Source organism: Cicer arietinum, chromosome 3 (assembly GCF_000331145.2).
Source record: "Cicer arietinum cultivar CDC Frontier isolate Library 1 chromosome 3, Cicar.CDCFrontier_v2.0, whole genome shotgun sequence".
NCBI lineage: Eukaryota > Viridiplantae > Streptophyta > Magnoliopsida > Fabales > Fabaceae > Cicer > Cicer arietinum.
In genome coordinates, this window is record NC_021162.2 from 73,216,492 (window position 1) to 73,229,870 (window position 13,379).

A 13,379-nucleotide genomic window follows, 5' to 3' on the forward strand; every position below is an offset into this window, starting at 1 on the left:
TTTCCAAATATATCCTCGGTTTAATCCCTAAATATAACACTGTTGATAAGTGTTTGCAAAACACTTTTTAATACATATAATTTTTTTTTTATTCATTAAAATTTTAACTCAGTTTAGTCCTATTGAATTATGTGAATCCTCTTTAAATTTAGTGGCACACATCTGAATTTCAATTTATAAAATAAAAAAATAAATTAATATCATTATTTAACTCTTTTATTTCTTAAAAAAAAAAAATACAACTATGTTTTCATTTTATTTGTTGATGTAGGTAGAGCCAGTTTTTTAATTAGAAGAAGAGGGATTTATCTTTTTATTATCAATATGCATAATGTTATCAAATAAAACAGAAATTCAATCAAAAAATATAAATTCAAAGGACACACGTACTTTATTTTGTTAGAAAATCCGCAATACCATTAATTTCATGAAAGTTGGAGACATGTTGGGGTTGATGACACACATCTAACCATATTAATTATATGCATGTGTTTTCAAATATAATATTTTTAAGTACATATTCTAAGCTACTTTGATAAAATAAAAGAGAGCATAAACTTATGCAAAACGAACATTTTTAGAGTTTAGGTTACTATAGTAGCTGATTTATTATCATCGCAAATGAGCCCAACAAAAGAGAAATTTTGGGTAGTAGATTGAAAGACACCGTCAACATTCATCTTATAATAGTTATATGGAGATTCTTTCAAGTAGTCTCAATATTAATGTTCTTGTGTTTCTAAAACTTATGAGTTTACTAGTCTCTTTAAAAATGTGATGATCGATAAATTTGTTGCTAGGTTTTAATATTGAAATCCGTGTAAATTTAGAATAATTCAAAAACACTATTGATAAGACTACAATCGATATTATCATTAGAGAATAATTCTCTATAATGCTATTTCAAAATTTGAAAATTACTATATTTTTTTTTTGCATATAAAAGTAAATAGTTATTAAAGTAAATGAAATTTGTCACGGTAAACAATTTAAAATAATGTGTCATTAATTTCTAATATCTTAATATTAAAAAATAATTTTAATAGTAGATACTGTAATATTTTTTTTGAAACTACAGTGATAAATTTTATTACATAAAAAGTGATTTTATAAGAATTATTTAAATATAAAATCATACAGCAAATGATAGTTAAATACTAAATTGAGGATTTATTTATTTTCTTTTGTCAATTTTTTATTTACTAATTACCCAAAACATTTTTCACTTAGATATTTAACTCAAAAAACATTACTGCAATGATTTCACTCACATCTTAACGTGTAGTATACATTTGTATTTGGATGGATTTTGTTGTGGGACTTGATTGGTCCAATATGCCGTGTAGTTGAAAATCAAATCTTTTACGGTGAAATAATGTATGAGATCACATCGTGGTAAATCACAAAATCACTATAAATATGTTAAACTAAATATTTGTAATACATATATCTATAATATTAAAGGTGTTAAAAGCAATGGATCGAAAAAAATCTGTGAATCTAAAATAAACGAATGTAACAATAAAATTAAAAATTAAACAATGAAAGAAAAAACTATTTAGAGATGTATTTAAAAAAAAACATAAATTATCTATATACGGTGGATGAAAAATACGAGAGATATAAAGAATTAGAATGTGACACTTAGATCTAAGAAGAGAGGTGTAAATTTCATATTATTCATATTTTATCAACTTAAAGCTCTTCGTAAACTGATTGAATTTGAACTATTTCAAGTTTAATGGCCTTGAATGACCATTTTGTAAGTGTCAGTGGCTTCTTACTTTTTATGGTAGAATTTATAGGCAACACACCGATTACATAGGAGAAAGCGAGATCTTATAACAACTAATTGCTACATATTTATTGATTTTTATTAATTCTTTTCTTAGAGAAATGTAGAAACAAACATAACTTTTGACACATCTCCCTCCATAGGAATGTGTTTTGCAGAAATTTTATTTCCCACAAACTCATAACTATTTAACTATCGATTCACATTCATTAGGTACTTCTAAAATTAATATAGGACAATTAGTCTATCATCACCAGAAACTTTGCACACAATAAACTAAAAACAAAAGCAAATCATATAGTTTTATATATGGATCGATTAAGTCTTGGAGAATTCATCATTCGATTTTTTATCTATCTCTTTTATGATACACTAAAATTATCAAATAATAAAAATAAAAATACAATTTTGGATAATTCATCATGTGGTAATCTACTAAGAACTTGTTTGGTTTTACAATAAAATTAACAAAATCAAGCTGAACCACAATAATTTTGTAAAAATTACATGTACATTTAATTTCATAGAGAGATAAAAAAAAACATGTTGAATGAAATGAAATAGCTTCTATTTTCACCGTAATTTTATAAATATTACTATAAAAGAAACATATTTTACGTATATACTTTTACAAAATTATAACGAATCACTGTAATTTTGCGAATCATATTACAAAATTAAACACACATAATACAAACCATATATTGACATGAAGAATGATATATATATATATATATATCAATTCAACACTTCCTTTTATCTATATCAAAATATTACATACATTATATAAGTTTGTTTTATGTGTATGACTCACAAGATGTACATACTCATTACTCAATGACCAAACACTTTTCTACCGGCATAATGTGCCTATGGCATAGGGTGCCACCATGCCCTAGTAGTGAATCTAGTTTTTGGCCTTTCATATGGAAGTAAGTGTCTACTTCTTCTTCTTATCCTCTCATTTGTCTAAAAGAGGCATGAATGAGAGAGACACCTCGTGTAATCAAGTCAACATGAGATATACTAGTATGTGCCAATCAAGCTAAATAATTAAGTTCTCATTCGCCACCCATCTTGCCGTGATGGTTTCATTTTTTTCATTAACATATTTGGTCTCTGGCATTAAATGGTTAATTGGACACAAATTAAGTTCAACTATAATACCAACAAGACATACAATTAAAGATGGATGGATATAAACTATACATTATCGATACGGATCAATTACTTAGCTAAAAGTTTTTTAATATCTCAAAATGTGACAATAAAGATCTACAAAACGCTAACAATTGGTGTAATGTCCGTTATGTTTTTCATTTCACTTTACAATCGTGGATAGTTATGGATAATTATGATAGTTATGGATATTAATCATCATTGATTCCCATTGATTGAATCATCGCGAGCTATATCAACATACAAGGAAGAAATATTCACGATACTACTAGAAAATTAAATAATTGATATATTATCTCCGATCCTTATTACTACTATTTTTAAAATTCTTGCTAATAAATATTTTAAGGACATTTTTCTATGGATTCTAAACAATAAAAAAGTTACTTATTAAAACAATTAAGTACTTTAATTTCCAATGCATTGATTATTCAACTTCCGACCCGATCAGGACTATTATCTTAGATTTATTAAGCAATATTTTTAGGATACTCATTATTATTTGTCGTAAAATAATTGTTGGTGTATTTTTTGTGTCTTAAATTATAAGAAAAAAAAATCATTTTAAGATATATTAGTAGTATTATTAGTATTTTATTTTTAGAATTAAATTTTATATTCTACATTTTGACTTCTACCCCTCATTTTACCATTTTGGTATGTAAAATTTTCTCCATCGTTTTTTGACAACCAGAAATTTTAATTATTCAAAAATTTTGGTATGTAGAATTTTTCTAATATTTCTTTTTGAATACTAGAAATTTTCAGTAGATAACATTTTTTCTCTGTATTTTTACATATTAATTTGAAATTTTTACTATATCAATTTCTAAACCGAATTTTTGAAGGAAAAAAGTTCATACAAAAAATTTCGTGATTTTGTGGGGTAAGATGGGGAAAAAATTCAATGAGAAGGGATGAAAATAATTGGAGTAAAATTGAATTTTTGTAAAATTATAAGGGTAGAAGTCAAATTAAGGAGGTATAAAATTTAATTTTCAATTTTGTATTCTCCTATTTAATGTGAAACATATACTAATTAATATTTACATAAATTTAGTCAATTTTTTTTTCATCATAATTTGTAAATATTAACATCAGTGTAATGAGATAAAATCTTCTTAAGCTTTTCTTTTTCATTTATAATCAATTTGGACTTACTTTACTTAGCCGTGAGACTAACCTCAAAATCAATCATAAATAAAGAGAAAAAAAATTAGAAATATTCAATTGTTTGTGAGACATGTATAAATCTACCGCAACATGACTTCTTTTTAATAAAAGATATATCAGACATTTTTTTTTCTTTTCTAAAAAATATTTCAGATCTTTCATATACTTAATAACTTTATATAGTATATTACATTGTGTAAAAAATATTATATAATATACATTGTATAAAACAAAAATATTTCAATACGAATTAGTAATTACTTTTGAGAGGACAGAGTTAGCTGATAATAATTTCATATTATATATATGCATTGTGTAAAATAAAAATGACTTTATATATAATATTTTCGCACACATTAATACTTAACACAAAACAACGTTTTGGTTCTCTTTTCCAAGTTGCAAGGATCAAATATCAATTCTTAATATGAGGTTTTTTCTTTCGACTTCTTTTAAGAAATTATGATACTCTCTTGATATTTTGGATCACTTGTTCACTAGAAAACTTTTTCCTCTACTCTCATTCAAATTTTTTTTGTCCCACTAAATTAGAAAAGTATTTAAAAAAGTTTAAATTTTGAATTTTTTAAAATATATTCGTGTTCTAAAAATCTTTTATAAATTTTTTTTAATGATTTTTTTAATAAAAGAATAAAATACATGTTTTAAATAGAATATAACGTAAAAATTTAATGTGGTAATAGAAAGTAAAATATTTTAAGTATTTCGATAATAAAAATTGTTTAACGAACATACACTCTCAGTATAAATTGTATTACACTAATACTAAATAAAAATCGATGATTTTATAAATTTTAAAATGATAATTATCAATCATGAAGTATAATGATAAAATCAAAAACAGTTATTACCAATTGTGCATGATTTATTTCCTCTTACGATAAAAACTACTTAGGCCTAAAGTTTTTGGTTAGTGGCCTCTTTGATCTATGCTGGCTTGACACTAGAACCACAAATATTGTATGTTATATTTTAAATACAATTTTAATTTTGTAAAAGAAGATATACGTGCCTTGATTTTGAAAAGAAAAATTTGTAATTTTTTGTCACACATTTTGGTTTCACGTGTTACTACTCACTTTCCCCACCTATTTATTTGAGTCACCCACATCACAACCTCTCTTTAATTGCATTTAGTAGCTTCTTGCCTATATGCAACAATGCAATACACCCTACCTTTCTTTAATTGAACTTAGTAGCGACTTGCCCACAACAAAGCTCCAAAAAGTGAGACACAAACATGTTGCTTTTTTTAACCCTACTTCGTAAGCTAAACATGTGATCGTGGTGTCTACAATATTATCAACAATTTCATATTTTATCTCTATAATCAACAACGTACAAATATTTTTAAAGAGATAAACATATCATAATTCAATTTTAAAAAACAATTAACTCATAATGCAAAAAAAAACATATATTTGTATTTTAAAATTAATACATATTATGGAAAATAGTAAACTAAATTGTATTTTAAAATTAATACATATTATGTAAAATAGTAAACTAAATCAAATATCGAATAATATAGATCAAATTTTACATTTTAAACTCAATTCATTGTAGAATTAAAAATTCTTAAATTATCTATACAACACAAAAGTTGTCGATTTTATTAGAATTTACATAAACTCATAAAAAAAAATTATTCAAAATTAAATAATTTTTGTTATTTAAAAACGTAAATTTGTAAGAAAAATTCAGAAGTTAACTAAAATTTTTGAAGCATTCTGAAACACACTTCTCAAATTCCACTAAAACACAGCAACTATATATTTCATCCCTAACTCCACTTCTCTTCTTAACATTATTACAACCAAATTAAAGTTCATTTCATCTTCTCTCAACATCTTAGTCATCATTCTATACATAAAAATGACCATTACATTTCCCCTTATGTCACTATTAGTATTTTTCACATTCCTTTCACTCTCAACAAACACAAATCAAATGACATATGCAAAAGAAAACAACAACAACAACAACAATGTTAAGGAAGCTTGTAGTGTGACAAGGTACAAAAACTTATGCTTCCACACACTCTCACAATTCTCCAACACAGCAGGAAGAAATCCAAGCAAATGGGCACGTGCAGGGGTGTCAGTAGCAATAGGGGAGGTTATAAATGTTCAACAATATCTTACAACATTAAAACGTTACGGGAACATGAAAGGAAGAAACAGAGTTGCGCTTTTGGATTGTATTGAAACTTTTGATTATGCAGCTGATGAGCTTCATAGATCACTTGTTGTGCTTAGGAAGCTAAGCAAAAGCACGTTTAGTACACAATTGGGGGATATTAATACATGGATTAGTGCAGCACTTAGTGATGAAGATACTTGTATTGATGGATTTGAAGGGAACAATGAAAGGGAAATTAAATTTTTGCAACATAAGGTTCAAAATGTGTCTTGCATAACTAGTAATGCTCTTGCTCTTGTTAATAAGCTTGCTGCTATGGGTATTGGAAGTATCATTGATCCACAGAACTTCTCGGATTAATGGGTAAATGAAATATTATCTTACTCTAAATTAAGGTTACATAAATAAATAAGATCTGAGAAAGCGTTCTATTGATCGAGATCAGACGGTTTAGATTCAAGATCGATATTATATCTTATAAAATTAAAATTTGTATTTAAACTGACTGGTCTCGATTGAACAGCTCACAGAAGAAATTTGAATTCTTATGTGTGTGACTTTATATCGAATATGTATATATATTTTGTTTTTTTTTTTTTTATCATGATCCAAAAATGTGAATGTGGGAAAGAATATTTAATAAACAAAGTCTAGCAGTTGTGTGATAATTCTAGTAAAAAATGAAAAACATATGTCTGAATGGTGATTTTTGTTCAATTGTGGGTTGGAATTTGGATGCTGTTTGCTCTCTGTACATATGATGGCATGCAATCCTAAAATCTTATTATAGTTTCACCTCCTCTCCTCTCTAGTCTCTAAACTTATAATTTATACATATGTTATATGATAAACATTTTTCCTATAAAAGACTAATTAAACTGTTTATTAAAACATGAGCTAAGTGTTTGATTAAGCTCTAGATATCTATCACTTTATATTATGCCGGTTATTTCCCTTGATAGCTATATATTGTTAGACAGTCATGAAATGCATAAGAAACATTTCGTAGAGAAACTCTTGTAGGATAATGTTTCTGTATGAAAGATCTTAAAAAAAAGGCCTAACAATCAATTATTGAGTAGTGATGCAAAAGGCAATAAAACAAAGTTAAAAAGTGAATAACACGACAGCTTATACTCAAAGTGAAAATTTGAAAAGGCACACTTTATATATGGAGCATTGCAACTGTCTAATTTGCTGAGAGGTTTGTGAAACGGCTTCCTTTCAATCCACAAAGATAGCTTCTTCTTCTTCTGTTTGTTTGCTTTACTATCTTTTCCAGTGTTGCAACTGGTATCAATTTCTCAATGTCATTGTCATAAATCTCAACAATTGGTTGTGAAGATTCATTATAAGCATCATTGTTGGCGTGTTTATCAAGCCATGTTATGATATCTGCAAACACTTTTTCGATGTTATCATCAGGCTCACCAGATGTTAAACCATGCCACATTCCAGGGTACAATTTTATTGTCTTATCTTTGCTACTTGCTCGTTCATATAATGCTCTGCTTACTTCTGGGTCTGTTACTGTATCTGTTTCTCCATGTAATACAAAAAAAGGCAGGGTCACCTGCTCAAAATTGAGCCACAAGGACCAAACAAATTAGGTATGATATGATTAGTAGTTACATTTAAAAAGTGTTAGTTTGAATATTTGTTGGTAAACATAAAAAGGAGAACTTGCTTTTTTAGAATTTGGGTTGCATCAACCTTAACTCCTACAAAACAGACTTGTAAAATGAAAAGTGTATCTCATTTATAAACACATTTTTTGTTCATATTTGATCGAATATGGAACTTTTAACACACTTTCTACGCAAGTATGGATATTTGGAGTGTGACCCAAGTGGTCCGATAACAACAACTTGATAACACGCAGTCAACTGATCTTGGATAGACTCTAATACTATCTTATAATTTACCTTGAGACGAACTCAAGCCATACAAAATCATCTTGTAAGATGAGAAGTGTCACCAATTTATAAACACATGTTCATATCATATCTCATTTCATGTTAGACTCTTAACATGATTAAGATCGAGTTTGGATAAACAACTTAATTAAGAGTTTATAACTCAAATGTTTATCATACAAATGTTTATATATAAATTATTTGTATAACAAAAGATAAAATAAATTCAAATTATTTTCATATAAACTATGGTTATCTTCAATTTTCATAAGTTATGTCAAAAAGACTATTCTAAAAAGTTATGGAAATAAGTTGAAACAACTTTATTTATTTATAATAATAGTTTCTCAAATGTTTTTGTTAATAGTATAAATGAAAGAAGTGAATCCAAATATTGAATAGATGTAAGCATAGATAGATAATAACCTTGTATAAGGTGTCTTCAAGACTCATGCTGACTCTTAACATTTCTAATGCTGTTTTTAACCTTGGTTTGTCCTGGTATATCAACTTGTTTCTCCTTATCTGCAACCACCGTCAAAGGAAGAGTCATATATCAAATCAATTCACACTTGGGGCTATATGTTTCATGTCATTTTAAGATATAGTATAAATAAACTTGAGATATATTTATATGAAATTAGGAGATAAGGAAGCCTCACCCTATCTCTTTTGGCTGGGTCTTTGAAGGCTGAATTGATGACATCTTTTGTGGGAACAATCTTCCACTTTGGTATGATATCTTCTACTTTAGTCAACATGTTGATCACTACAGGGTGTGGCTTCACCTTCTCTGATATCTGGCTTATTTGTTTCAACATTTGCATAAAGCCATGTTTACATTTTTGAAAAAATATTAAAACTTTATGATATTTTATTACATAATTTCAAATGAACTTATAATAAAAATTTAAATTTATTTAAAAGTTTGTATGTTAGATTATTAATATAATAAAAAAAAACTTATTTTGATGGTACTAAGTAATAAATTGATAGATAAAATGGGGTTGTGTAGGTACCTTACACATGGGGGCGACAAGAACGGCACCATCCCAAAATGAAGGGTCCTTTTGATGCAAAAGTAGGGAAACTGCTCCACCCATGGACTCTCCGTACAAGAACCTAGCCTTTCCCTTATACTCTTCGAGCACTAAAATTAATGAAGTTAGTTGTTAGCAGTTGAATGTGATATATAATTAAATAAAGTTTTGAATGTGTACTTACCACTAATTGATTTGAAAAAATCATAACAGTCATTAACAATGTTATCGAACTTTTTAATGTAACAACGAACACCTTCAGAACCTCCATGTCCTTCATAATCCACACCATACACTCCATATCTCGCACAAGCTAGACGCACTCCACATTCTGCACCCACCCATCATGCAATCTTATTATTAAAATATATTTTAGTAACACCTATACTCAAAATAGACACATTAAATTTACTCTATATGCCTCTGCACCCCTGACTTTTAAATATTTGTATATGTCACTAATCTTCTAAATTTTATTATGTTAAACACACTCACTTTTTAGTTTTGCACCATGAAAAAGAGGGAGTAGTAGACATTAAGAAATTAAATTTTACCAATTAATACATTTTAAACTTTCAATTTTAAAAAAATACAACTTAAAAAATGATTAATTGAATATATTTATATTTAGTTGCTTAACAAATATCTCAAATCACTAGAAAGTATTTGCTTTATTTTATTTATATAGAATTAAATGCAATTTAATACATATGTTCATGTAATTGACCACACGAAGATAAAATTATTTTGTTTTATCGGAATGAGAAATCTACTGTACATATATAACCGTAACTTTAATTATAGATGGTTTAGATTTTGTATTTCTCTCTCTGATTTAATTTTGTTTAAAATTTTAAACAATGATTACTTGTTGAAAATCTCTAATGACTCGTGTCATGAATATTGAATAGACTCTTCTAAATAAAGTTAATAAAATAATTAATAAATAATTCATAATTGGATTAAGTTATAAGTTTATTTTATAATCGATTATTGGATTAAGTTAGCGAGATATGAAGTCTCTTAGCCGTCATATCATGATGCCAAAAGCCATGATACCATTATAATGCAAAATGACAGTTGAAATGTACTATTATAATGCAACAATCCATGGTATTAATTACTCCGTAAAAAAGCATACCAACCAACTCATTATAGATCTCGATTTCCCAGGTTTCGTTTTTGAGGACTGACCAAGTTCCACAAAAACAAACTGATGTTGACACTTAAGATTTTTGGTCCACAATTGCTTCTCTTTTCGTCGCTTATAAACAATTATATTTTATATACTTATATTTTCTCCATCTCTAAATTTCATTTTTATTAACAAAATAGTTAATACGTAGAATTTATATATGGTTAAATTTCATGAGTTTTGTCAGGTTTAATTTGGATGTTTGTTTCAATGTGGCTGAAATACGATTTTTAATCATTTGGTTGGTTATAGTCCATTTGAAAATCAAAGAACAAAGTAGATTTTGATAATCAAATATAAAACATCAATCATTGTCTTAAGAGCATTCATTTATCATCTTGAATTCTTGAGGATTTGAGAACACGTATAAAGGGTCATGTTTTAAATTTTACCTGTTGTGTAGTTAACAAAGAAGTGTTTTGATTTGGTACGGTGTTAAAAGTGATGTGATTGTTTTTTTTTCCTTCATTATTTTGTAATCTTTTACACATTCTCCTTTGAGTAGTCTATTTTGAATGAATCGTATTTGATTTTTATTTTTTATATATATAGATCTTCATTATTAAATTAAAGAACTAATAATATTCTGGTACTCATTTAATTCATATTATAAGCAAGTTTAATGTGAAGATGTTTTTAAAATACATTATTTTCGTGAATGTATCTAATTTATGTTTTTATCTTTCAAAATATATAAATATATAATAAAAAGTATGTTTTAAAAAATGAATGCATAATTTATATCCAGGATATATTTGTTGGATTTAAATGAGAGTGATTAGATTTTATATTGAATACGAATTATTTAAATATTAGATATATATAAAACAGATAATTCATATATTTAATAAATCTCTTTGTAGTACTAAGGTGTTTGGTTCGTTGTTGCTCTCATATTTCTTTAAACTCTCCACTTAGTGGCATCAAAACTTTGACATTGATTGGTGAAGAAGTAGAAGTAGGTTCTTATATATTGAAAAATTGTTTTCCATATCCCACTAGTAACGACGTTGATACAAATATAGCGTGTTAGAGAAGAGAAATTATAAAATTCATACGTGAGTGACAAAATATCATACTCATGACGAACACATTAAATATAAAAAATATAATGCGAGTGACAAAATATCATTCTCATAACGAACTACAATATTGCCAAATATAAGCTTATAATTAGTTTATAAATTTTAATTTGTGAGGTATAGTATGTGTTAATTATGTAGTGAATTTTTTCTAATAGCTGGTTTAACCTAACGCATTAGTATTCATGTGTTTTCTTTTCTCGCTAGAAGGTTCAACCGTTCAACCACCTGCTACAAAAATGACAAAATCCTAGATAGAAAGGAAAAAAACATGTAATGATCCCACTCACAAGCTATACAGATTTAAGTCTATGTCAAATCAAGTTAGATATTGGTTCATATATCATAATACAAAACTTTTTGAATTTTTTTTTAACTTTTCATACTCTTTAATAAGATCATTTTTGGCTGATATATTCATCAATAGCCTTAACCTTTAAGTGTATATATTTAAATTACTTTTTTGTAAACAACAAAATTCTTATACCATTCCAACTTTACCAAACAATAAAATTTATACTTTTTTATAAATAAATAAAATTAATTCATATTATATCATAAATTAATACAATATTTTTTTTGGTGCAGCAAATTAACACTAGATTAACACGATTGATATTGCGATTTGCCAATATCACCACAAAAGCATTTCACAATAAATTTTATGTATTTAATTTTTTTACTTTAAACCGACTCCAAATTAATTAACACAATAAAAAAAGATAAACAAGTTATGGAAGAACATTTATTACCTCTCATGAAACGACTGCATTCCATGCCATATCCTGCAATAAATATTTATTAAAGCAAAAGTAAAATCACAATTACTAAGAAAGAGAAGGAAAAAAAGTGATCAAGGAATAATTAACATAAAGTAAATTAATTAACCATGGCAGAGGAAAACCAGAGCCTTTGGAGAAGACAAAGGTAACCATTTGCAAGTGAAAAGTTGCACTCCCCTTGAATTTCTCCAAAACTCCTGATGCATGTCATGTACATAGAACATTAATCTCCATAACATCAACATTAACTTTTTTTTGACAAAAATATTAGCAAATAATAACAACATAGCATACTATATAATTATATAATTAAAGAAAAATGAATGTGTATGAAAAAAAATACTTACTTCTTGATATTGAAACTCTAAATCCATAGAAACCAATAAATGGATCCGGTCGAGATGTTAAACTAATAAAATTTAGTAACCTTTGAGCAAGTGATGGATCTACAAAGTGAAAGGGACACTTAATCTAGCTCTTAATAAAGGTTTATGAAGAATTTAGTGCATGTGAAGTTGATGGTGAAAGTTGTTAATTTTATGAGGAAATGAAGCTACAAAAGTTTTGTTTAGTGGAGAGGAGAGGAGATGAAGAGAGGAAAAGATTGATGATAAGAAAGCTTTAATAGAAAAAAGAAGAGATAGAGAAGAGTTTGTCCTAAAAAAGAAGAGAGAAGAGTGTGAGTAAATAAAAGTACCATGTTCTTTTAAAAGAGAGGGTGTAGGTGTGTTTCTTAAATTGTGAGTCAAAAGAAAATTCCAATTTAATTCATATAAAATTATAAATAATTATTTAATATTTATTTTTATGGGTTCTCGATGTAAAATTATTTTAAGTGTATAATTTTATATATATATATTTGAAATAAAATTATGGGATGGTTGAATAGTCTATTAATTCTAAGTCCGAACTATCTGATCCGATTATAAGTTGAATTGTATGGCTAAAATAAAATCCTCTATGCTAATGGTTAATTTTTCTCAATTTTTTTAAGGTTTTTAACAACTTTACAAACATGTTTATTTGTATGATGAAAATAAAATTATTTAACAGT

General features: G+C 26.8%; 2 protein-coding genes across 3 annotated transcripts; one reads left to right on the forward strand and one right to left on the reverse strand.

Moving 5' to 3' along the window:
• Positions 1-5,928: 5,928 nt before the first annotated feature.
• On the forward strand, positions 5,929-7,105 carry LOC101513776 (pectinesterase inhibitor 6-like). The gene has a single exon (XM_004494319.4). The coding sequence runs from the start codon at positions 6,044-6,046 to the stop codon at positions 6,668-6,670; it is 627 nt and encodes a 208-aa protein (XP_004494376.1). The 5' UTR covers positions 5,929-6,043; the 3' UTR covers positions 6,671-7,105.
• Positions 7,106-7,295: 190 nt separating this feature from the next.
• LOC101514116 (caffeoylshikimate esterase-like) lies at positions 7,296-12,998 on the reverse strand. 2 transcript variants are annotated; one of them, XM_004494320.4, is made up of 8 exons: positions 12,673-12,998; positions 12,432-12,522; positions 12,296-12,328; positions 9,451-9,597; positions 9,246-9,376; positions 8,889-9,026; positions 8,653-8,751; positions 7,296-7,883 (listed from the first exon to the last, which is right to left on the reverse strand). In XM_004494320.4, exons 1-8 carry the CDS (start codon positions 12,697-12,699, stop codon positions 7,500-7,502), a joined length of 1,050 nt encoding a protein of 349 aa, XP_004494377.1. In that variant the 5' UTR covers positions 12,700-12,998; the 3' UTR covers positions 7,296-7,499. The 2 variants fall into 2 exon arrangements, with proteins under 2 accessions (XP_004494377.1, XP_004494378.1); XM_004494321.4 differs by lacking the exon at positions 12,673-12,998 and having other exon boundaries at positions 8,889-9,030.
• Positions 12,999-13,379: the final 381 nt, after the last annotated feature.

Excerpts from the sequence above, each read along its gene's own strand:
- LOC101513776 (XM_004494319.4), top strand. The coding sequence starts at position 6,044 with ATGACCATTACATTTCCCCTTATGTCACTATTAGTATTTTTCACATTC.
- LOC101514116 (XM_004494320.4), bottom strand. The coding sequence starts at position 12,699 with ATGGATTTAGAGTTTCAATATCAAGAA. Across the intron at positions 9,598-12,295 it reads ATGCAGTCGTTTCATGAGAG|AATGTGGAGTGCGTCTAGCT; the intron begins GTAATAAATGTT and ends GGGTGGGTGCAG. Across the intron at positions 9,377-9,450 it reads TTTTTTCAAATCAATTAGTG|TGCTCGAAGAGTATAAGGGA; the intron begins GTAAGTACACAT and ends CATTAATTTTAG.